Source organism: Ischnura elegans, chromosome 4 (assembly GCF_921293095.1).
Source record: "Ischnura elegans chromosome 4, ioIscEleg1.1, whole genome shotgun sequence".
Classification (NCBI taxonomy): Eukaryota; Metazoa; Arthropoda; class Insecta; order Odonata; family Coenagrionidae; genus Ischnura; species Ischnura elegans.
In genome coordinates this window covers 136663301-136673737 of record NC_060249.1, presented here as the reverse complement: position 1 = coordinate 136673737, position 10437 = coordinate 136663301, and the positions used below count along the sequence as shown (strand labels likewise).

Genomic DNA, 10437 nt, shown 5'->3' with positions numbered 1-10437 from the left:
TCAAGTTTCTTTCAGGATATTTGGATGCTACGCTGTTTATTTGATTTTGAAAATTCAACATTGACGCTCATTTTTCCGATAGTTAAAAGATGGACCGAGTCCCTTTCCTATTTTCGAGCAATTTTTACTTTGCCACTAACGTACGTCTTCTGTAATCTCGCGTTAAGCGCTACGTTCGAATAAGATATTGCTAATTATTCACTTAAAGCTGGCGTTTAAGGTTGACTAATGGACAAAGGCGAATTGAATTAAGCAAAAAGGAACGTCCAAATAGGACTAACCGCCTAATTTCCTTCGACCGCTTTCGCTCCTGGCGTCTCCTCATCGGATGCAATTGAAACGACTGCCGGAGAATCAGCTTCACTCGTTTAACACTAGGAATACCGGACTTGACACCCCCCCTAGAACTACCGAATGGAGTCATTTTGACTCCTACCTTGTAATTGCTTATTTTTGCAGTTTATCTCTGTTTTTATTGATACATTGTATTAGTTTATCATTTTTGTTGATTATTGCAATATTTTAGACGTCGCTTTAACAAAAAAATATAATAAAAAAAATGCGAAATTTGACAGTGTTGCTTTGAAATTCTTTTTTCTTACATGTTATGTTGTTTTAACAGAATGTTAATAAAGGAATTGGATAAAACAGCAAACGTAGGCTTTTCAACACATTTTATGATATTGTTTGAATGATCAAAAATATTACTTAGGCTACATGGAAGTTGGGAAGATAATTAAATAAAGCAAAAAAAAATTGCTGTTGATAACACCACGCATTTGTCTAAGGTGCTTTAGAGTTCAAGCATTGTCGTTCATTTTCGTTGCCCACACAAAGACTTTTGGCAGGTCATACATACAATTCCCAACTGATCGATTATTTTTGCACTTTGGTTTTGCCTGGAAATACTTATTTTGCAGAAACCCGTCAGAAGAATCTACGGCATTGGACACGCAACGCTTTTATCTACATCTAACATGAGGAGCCAACTCTGTAACGAGCTTTTTCTAAAACGTCTTGGGCGAAATGTTTTAGGTAGTCTCATTGCACACTATCTATGAATACCTGCTAAGTCGGGAGTATTTTCCAACGAGTGGATAGGCTGTCACTGAGTAGACGTTCTTGTGGTATATTTGTGATTTCATCTCTTTTGGTTCTTCTGTTCTCTTTTATTTACCTTTCCCACAATGCTATTACCCTGGATTTTTTGCTGTTCAGCGAGTTTGACTGAGGTAAAGTAATTATATACCGTAACATTTCGCCCTTTTTCAGAAAGGGTTGCAATAGCTTCAGTACTGCTAAACGGCAATCTGCATGAAGTGAATTACCTTTTCCAACATAAGGGAAGGCGTTTGCAAGATATTTGCTATCCTTATCAATAGGTAGCCAATATTCATGGGGGTATTTGTCCGAATTATAAGGAATGTACAGAGTTAAATATACCTATTTATACTGGGAAAAAGTTGTTCATCAACTATAATGTACGGACCAGGTGTGTAACAAGCAATGTAATTCTCTATGAAACTATCGTACACTCTTGAAAAGAGGGCAAACTTGACAGTTTTGAGCCACTGGAATAGGTTAGATTTCTCATCAAATCTTTGACATTACCAAATGTTAACAAACCTAGTCGTTCGTTGCAGAAAATGGTATTCCCCAGTCGTTTGACCAAATACTCTCAGTAGAGTGATCATTTGTACCTGATATTCCACGGGCATAAAATATGGCTATACATGCAACTTGCTCCACATCGGAAAGAGTGAAATCTTCGTAATTTTGCCTGCGTGGTTCCACAATTGTACATCGCTTTATGTGAGTCAGTATAAACGAATCGATAAATAATCGTAGATAATACCTTTTTTTGTAACTACCTATGATAGGGGAAGTAAATGTAAATTACTGCTTATATTTCGCACACGTTTTGTCTGAATCTTCAGACTCGCTAGAAACGTTTTGAGGAATAAAATCCTCGACTTCGTCACAGCCGGAATGATCTTTTGTTTCGCGTTCCGATTCACCTTCCGGTATAGAATGCAACATAGATAGGACTTCTTCACGCCTTCGACTACTTCTTCTAGCCATACTGCCAGTCAGGAAGAATGAAATCCTTGCTTCATAGGAGTTTTGCAGTCCACTCGAGAGTTCACTGGATTGACTAATGCAAAGGACAGCACACGGTTTTCCTGTGCGGCACCCGGCAGCCAGCGCTGTCGGAACGTACTAGGACGGTAACTTTATTTCATTCTACTGATTTATTTTCCTGGTTCATCAGTGTATCTATTTTTCTGGGGAATCAGTATATCAAAGGTACTTTCTCATATTTGAAAATCAACTTCCACGCAGTCAAGGCTGAAATAATAGTGCTGCAGCGCAATACACAGTATTAGCAGGCGGCGGCAAAGGTGGGCTGCGAGAAGGAAGGGGTAACGGAGGAGGGACAGATACAACGGATTCTTAACACATGGATTTAAAAATGCTATGAATTGCATATTCACCACTTTATCGCAAGGTAAAATAATATCAGGACATTCACATAGTTTGTAGATCCAAACACAGACCCGTAAAATAAGAAATACTTTCAAAGTCTCGCAAATATGGGCCAAAAGGAAAAAAATTGTATATTCAAGCCATAGATTGATTTCAATTAATTATTATTAACATAAAAAGAGATAAACACTTGAATAAATATTACTATTCGGTGAAAAGACAAGCTAAATACATTAGGGAGTCAAAATGACTCCCTTTGGTAGTCAAAGGTAAATTTTGAAAAACGTGGACTATTTTATTTTAAAAAATTATTTTAACCGCAAAGCCTTATTTTGTGTCAAAAATGAATAAGAGTCACGGAATTTCAGGCCGGAATTCGGAAAATTTTAGACAGGGCAGAGAAATAAAAATGGCGAGGAGTCAAAATGACTCCATCGGTAGTTCTAGTGTTAACGCAGTGCACGAGGTGCGGCTTCGATGCCAGTTTAAGGGTGCGGGGATGAGCAGGAGGGTTCGGCTGGGCCTACCTGGATGCCGCTCTCCTTCGTGTGATCTCCATCTTTGCAACACCTACCCTGCAGAATACGTTCGCATTCATTCAAAGGCCAAATTTGTCACGGTTAGTAATACATATTAGTAATAGTATATACATGCGGGTGTGGCACCATTCAACCGGCGCTCGGCTATTCCCTCGATTCTCGCCCGAAGCTTCCAGAGGATGGGGGAACCTTCCAGATCGCCCTTCCAGAATGTTCGGGCGAGGGTTATATAAATACGTCGATGCCAGCAGCCAGGCAGTTCTCGCGAAGCCAGCGACTCACCAGTTTGCCTTGTATAGTGACGGTGCCTCAATAATAAAGTTCCTTCGTTACCCGGCGCTAGTGTTTAATTCAAAGTGCCTTCTCCCACACTGGTGACCCCGACGTGATCGGCTCATCGTAATTTTTTGAAGGTACTTATTTTCACGTCAATCACTGCACACGCAATGGAGGAGCTTCAACGGAAGCTTACTCTACTCAAGCAAGAAAACGAAGAGCTGCGGCAGAAAACTCAACTTGCGACTCACGCCAACGCAGGAGAGCTTGACGAACACCAGACTACGCGCACGCTAGGCGTTCACCGCGTGACACCGAAGCTTCCACCCTTCTGGCCTGATAATCCTATCGTCTGGTTTGCCCAAGTAGAAGCTCAATTCGCTCTGTCGGGCATTACTCAAGACGCTACTCAATACGGGTATGTCGCATCTCATCTTGACGCAAGATGGGCAGCGGAGGTTCAAGACATCCTTACTAATCCTCCCAGTGAAGGTCGGTACCTTCGCCTGAAAGAAGAACTTATTCGTCGTCTCTCGCTGTCAGAAGAAAAGCGGGTTAGGCAACTTCTCACCGAGGAAGAGTTAGGTGAGCGGACTCCTTCACAGTTCCTACGTCATTTTCGTAACTTGGCAGGAACTACCCAAGTCCAGGATAATCTACTTCGTACACTATGGCTGCAGCGTCTTCCAGCAGCCGTCCAAGCAATTCTCCAAGTCCAACTGAACCTACCGCTGGACAAAGTCACCAAGCTCGCGGACCTTATCATCGAGGTCTCTCCTCCGAGCGTCCCCGCCGGCATCTGCGCCGCTACTAGCACGCCGACCAACGATCCAATTGCATCGTTAACGAAACAGTTGCAGAACTTATCACAGCAAGTTGCTCCTCTTCAACTAAGCTCTCGCTGCAATCATCGGAGATCTCGGTCCCGTGGCCGCTACTATACTGCCGACGACTCAAGATCCCCTGCACCTCGTTCCAGTTCGAGCTCCTCAGCAGTCCGAGTCTGCTGGTACCACCAAAAATTTGGGAAAAAGGCTCGACGCTGCACAACGCCCTGCTCTTACGAGGCGGAAAACACCAACGGCAGCTGCTAGTGGCGGAAACCGGCTGCCAACTCACGGGAAGCCGCCTACTTGTCACAGACCAGGTCAGTAAGCACCGATTCCTCGTCGACACGGGCTCTGATCTGTGCTGTTTCCCGCGGCGACTCGTAAAGAGTCGCTTACCTCCTACAGGATTAGACCTCAGTGCCGCCAATCAGACGATCATCCGGACCTATGGTTACTTACCACTGCAATTGAATCTTGGACTTCGCCGCGATTTCTCCTGGCGTTTTATAATTGCTGACGTAACCATGCCTAGAATCGGAGCAGATTTCCTTGCCCACTACCCGTTGCTACCTGACTGCCGCTTTAGACGCCTGATAGACGGCAAAACTGGGTTTTCTGTATCCGGTGTGCCTGCATCTTCGGATCCGCTGAGCGTAAAGGTTTTGCAATCATCATCACCATATCAGAAGCTTATCGCGGATTTTCCAGGATTATCTCGCCCCCCCCCCGGTATCCCGCGGGAGACTCGCCACAAGACAGTCCATTACATTAGGACTACACCTGGACCACCAGTGTCATGCAGCCCGCGCCGCTTGGCTCGAGAGCGTCTTGCCATCGCAAAAGCAGAGTTTGAAGCAATGATACGGAACGGAACAGCTCGCCGATCAGAGAGCCCATGGGCATCACCATTACACCTTGTCCCAAAGAAGAACAATGGTTGGCGCCCATGTGGCGATTATCGTGCCCTGAACGCTCGCACCATTCCGGACCGATATCCAATACGGCATATGCAAGACTTCGCAGCCAACCTCCACGGAAGTAAGATATTTTCTGTCCTCGATCTCGTAAAAGCCTACACCCAAATTCCCGTTCATCCTGCTGACGTGCCAAAAACAGCCATCACCACCCCATTTGGTCTCTACGAATTTCTATTTATGACTTATGGACTTCGTAACGCCGGCCAGACGTTTCAGCGATTTATAGACGAAGTGCTCCAGGGCTTTGATTTCTGTTTTCCATATGTGGACGACATCCTCATCTTTAGTTCTACCCCAAGTGAGCACGAGAAGCATCTAATGGCAGTTTTCCATCGATTGGAGCAGTACGGCATCGTGGTGAATTTCGCAAAAAGCGTGCTCGGCTCACAATCAGTGACCTTTTTGGGTCACCAAATCACAGCAGACGGCATTCGAGCCCTTTCTGAGAAAGTTGAAGCCTTATTAGAATATCCAAAACCCACGAATGCACGCGCTCTACGACGATTTTTAGGAGTAATGAATTTCTACCGGCAATACCTGCCGCATGCCTCCGAGTATCAGGCCGCACTTCACACGGCCCTTTCCGGACTTCGCGGTTCGCAGAGCATCGAATGGACACCGCCTATGGAAAAAGCATTTTCTGATTGCAAGACTGCCATCTCCAGGACGGCAATGCTGGCGCACCCCATTCCTGAAGCAACCCTCGGCATATTTACGGACGCCTCCCAAACCGCCGTAGGCGCCTGCTTACAACAACAAGTCGACCATCGTTGGCAACCCCTGGGCTTCTTTTCCAAGAAGCTCACCACTGCACAGTCTAAGTGGCCGGCATATTACCGTAAACTCCTGGCAATTTATTTAGTGGTAAGACATTTCCATACATCCTCGAAGCACAACACGCCATTATATTCACTGGCCATAAGCCACTGTGCTTTGCATTCCATCAACAGGGAAATAAACTTCCTCCTGTACAACTAAACCACCTCACCTTCATTGCTCAATTTACGACGGATATTCGCCACATCAGCGGATCAGAAAATATCGTCGCAGATGCGCTTTCCCGGACCGACGCCATTAATCCGCCACCAGTGGATTTAGCCTCTCTGGCGGAAAGTCAGCTTGAAGATTCTGAACTTCAAGAAGTACTCGGTGGAAATTCATCATTGCATTTAAAACGGATGCATATTCCTGGGCTAAATACTGAAATTTACTGTGATATGTTAACTGGTCGCCCCAGACCATATGTCCCAGCACCACTTAGGCGGCAGGTTTTCGAATCTCTCCACAACCTTAGTCACCCAGGTCCTAATGCCTCAGCCAAGCTTGTTACAGAGCGTTTCGTCTGGCCTCTTATCCAACGAGATGTTCGCGCTTGGAGTCGAACATGTGTTGCTTGCCAACGAGCCAAAATTACCCGACACGTCTCTTCACCACTCGGACACATCGCACCGCCGTCCGCCCGTTTTATGCATGTTCATCTCGATATCATTGGTCCACTGCCAGCGGCCAATAACTTCCACTACTGCCTCACAGCAATAGACCGTTTCTCCCGCTGGCCAGAAGTATATACCCTGGAAAGGATCACGGCCGAAGATGTCTCAGACGCGTTCACCCGGGGCTGGATTTCAAGATTTGGCTGCCCACAGCGCATAACAACTGACCAAGGCCGCCAATTCGAGTCGAAGCTATTTCATGCTTTATCTGTATTCACAGGTTCACATCGCTCTCGATCATCACCCTATCATCCCCAAGCAAACGGCATGGTGGAGCGGCTACACAGACAATTAAAGGCAGCGCTTATGTGCCATCCCGGTTCATCTTGGTACGATGCCTTGCCATTAATTCTCCTCGGAATGCGGAGCGCCTTTAAGGAGGACTTACAGACATCTACTGCAGAGATACTGTACGGCGAGCCACTAAGGCTACCTGGAGAATTCGTCCTACGACACCGCGACTCCGAGCATCCCTTGGATATCACCCAATTCGTGGACCGGCTTCGACAAATTACAGCTCGTTTGCGACCTGTTTCCGCGTCACGCCACGCCACACCTGGGACATTCATCTTTAAGGAGCTTAGCACATGCACACATGTCTTCTTACGAGACGACACAGTGCGTGGCAGCCTAAGGCCTCCGTACACCGGCCCGTATCGTGTGATCAACAGGGATAGTAAGAATTTCACCCTTCGAATTAAAAACAATAATATTATTGTTTCTATTGACAGGATAAAACCAGCGTTTATTTTGGCCGACGACCTTCCTACGGCCGACCCCGGCGGCGATGCGGTCTCTAAGGAGCACTCATCCGCCTTATCTTCACCGGACAAGCCACCCACGGTGACGACGCGATACGGCCGCCGAGTGCATTTCCCCGATCGCTACTGCCCATAGCTGTTCGCATTCAATGGACTTCCAGTCTCCGCAGGGGGCTGGTGTGGCACCATTCAACCGGCGCTCGGCTATTCCCTCGATTCTCGCCCGAAGCTTCCAGAGGACGGTGGAACCTTCCAGATCGCCCTTCCATAATGTTCGGGCGAGGGTTATATAAATACGTCGATGCCAGCAGCCAGGCAGTTCTCGCGAAGCCAGCGACTCACCAGTTTGCCTTGTATCGTGCCGGTGCCTCAATAATAAAGTTCCTTCGTTACCCGGCGCTAGTGTTTAATTCAAAGTGCCTTCTCCCACACGGGGTTAGAGCATTGGAAATTAAAGACCTGCAAAAACTCATCATAGCGAACAACGCCATTTATGAAATAAATGAAGACGCAGCTAAATTCCAGTGATAGAACGAGGAAAGAATTAACGTTAAAATCTACCTGTTTTGTTATTATTTCCCTTATTTTTCCTCTCGTGATCACATCTAAATCTACAGAATACCCTGCGAGCCACCTCAAGGGTGTTTGGCAGGGGATGATCAATCACCAGCATGCATTTGGACTCCCACATGCACACCACACCGTCCACAAAACGTCCCGTATAATAACAAACTATACTACTATATGCTGTTAGAAATAATAATTGAATTAAGAACCATGCATGAAGTTTTACATAGGATAGTAGGCTACACTACAAGTCTTGCAATCTATTTACGAGTTCTATTGCTGCCGTTATAATCTCTTATTGATCGTGGAAAAATGACATTCGGAATCTGTCTGTTCTACAATCTCTCTTATTTTATTAATATGATCTGATCTTCCGTAGTGTGTTGGCGTCCGTAAGATATGGTTAACTTCGTCAGAAAAGACACTGCTCTTGAATTTATCTAAAAGGTTTAGTCTATTTTTCAATCTACGGTCCGACACAGAGATTCCCATCCGAGTTTATCTAAGAGGTCAGTTACTCTAACAAGACTATCGTAACGACCTTTCACATACCTGGCAGCTCTTCTTTGCACGCGTTCTAACTCTGTTATTAAGCCTTTTTCATGAGGGTCCCAAACACAGGCAGCGTATTCCAAATGTGATTTAACGAGGGAAAAGTTGCTAATTTCTCTCACTTTGTCGTCGCACATTCCTAATAATCTTTTAACAAAACCCATTTTAAGATTAGCTTGACCGGTTATTTCCCGAATATGTTATTTCCACTGTAGATCATTATTGAGTCTAACTCCTAGATATTTCACGGATTCAACAGTCTCTAATTGGGTATCCCGAATTATATAGCTACGGTGTGGGGAGTTATTCTTCTTCTAGAAATTCATTACGACGTATTTTTTTTTCAAATTTAATTCTAACTGCCAAGCATCGCATCACGCTTGGATAGCAGCAAGGTCATTCGTTAGTTCATCTATATCTCTGCTGGAACGGATTTCTCTGTATACTATAGCGTCGTCTGCAAATAATCGTTACTTACTGGCAGATGGTGTGAGCGACCAACTAAGTTGTCCCTTCTTCTGCTTAATGTTTTTAGAAGGCTTCTGTTTTCTTCCACTGTTCTTTGCGCTTCCTCGTTACTTACCCGGTCGATCCATTCTCTCTTCATCATTCTTCGGTAGCACCACGTTTTGAATGCTCCCACTCTTGACTAATCCGCTGCTGTCAACGTCCAATCCTCGCTTCCATAGAGAAACATTCCCCCTATGTAGCATCTGTTGAATTGTTTCCTCACTTCTATGCTCGTATCCTCAGCGGGAAGTAGATTCATCTCCTTATAGAAAGCTCTCTTTGCCTGCGCTATTCTACTGGATATTTCTTTCTTGCTTCGTCCATCGTTTGGTAATTTGGCTCCCCAGGTATGAAAACTCTTTCACCTTTTCAAGCTTTTGATTTCCTAGGTTAATTAATGTTTGTCGAAGCTTCCTCTCTCTTGCTGCATACTAATATCTTAGCCTTCTTTTTGTTGATTTTCACCTGATATCTGGCCAATGCCCTTTCTATATCTGTAAAAATAGAAACAAATAGTTATTAATTATCCGCAGGGGTTACTTAGCTAAAGATTACGGAACCCATTATCAAATAGAGGCATTAATAGAAAAAATATTGCAGAATATTATGAAATTAGCGCGAAAATAAGCTTGGCGTTTGATCGATTTTGAATTATTTGGAACATGAGCGAGGGACTCTTGAGCGCGCAGAACCGTATTCATTTCTTTTCCACGTTCTATGCATCTATATTTTGTATAACCTTGAATCGCGGCAGGGGGCACCTCATAGTAAAGATAACGTGGATATTAAATGAAGTTGAGAAGTATAATTCAGAGAATACATTGATGCGGCTAAGAAAGTACTAAACTCAAATCCAATACCTTTTGTGTCGAGGTTTGCTGTTATAGTTACGCAAAGGAATAGATGGCACTACGTGATCCGCTGATTTTTCCATAAACTCTACGGACCTCTGAAGATAACATTGCAAGAAGTTCTAATTTATATCTTACAAGCTGAACAGGCGAACTTCGTACCGCCTATTAATCACTTAACAGTTAGGTTACACCATTTGTTAATGAAGAGAGGACTGTACTGATTTTAATAATATTAAGATAGCTGTAATGAAAAAATAAAAAAAATAAAAAACATAACGGTTTAAGCATGACGATGGCTTGTTAGAAATATATTTTTTTATTCAAACTACACTGGGGTAGTAGACATAGATATGTACATGCGGGTTGTTTTCAATGAATTTCCTAATTTCTTTGTTTTAACTTATGAAACTTAAGACACTGTCGTCTTATAAAGCAATTATTAATGTTTAACCCGTCATTGTAGCAAGTTTACGCCTTGCTAGACCGATACTTGATTGACGCTCAAAATCTCGTAAAAATAGCCCCCGGAGAGCAGCATAAATTGCCTAAAGGCCGTTTTACACGGTACACGGAATTGCGCAGGTTAGAGCT

General features: G+C 44.2%; 1 protein-coding gene across 1 annotated transcript; it reads left to right on the top strand.

Annotated features, from left to right (window-relative positions):
• The first annotated feature begins 3472 nt into the window (after positions 1–3472).
• LOC124158263 lies at positions 3473–4396 on the top strand. The gene has a single exon (XM_046533459.1). It carries the CDS (start codon positions 3473–3475, stop codon positions 4394–4396), a length of 924 nt encoding a protein of 307 aa, XP_046389415.1.
• Positions 4397–10437: the final 6041 nt, after the last annotated feature.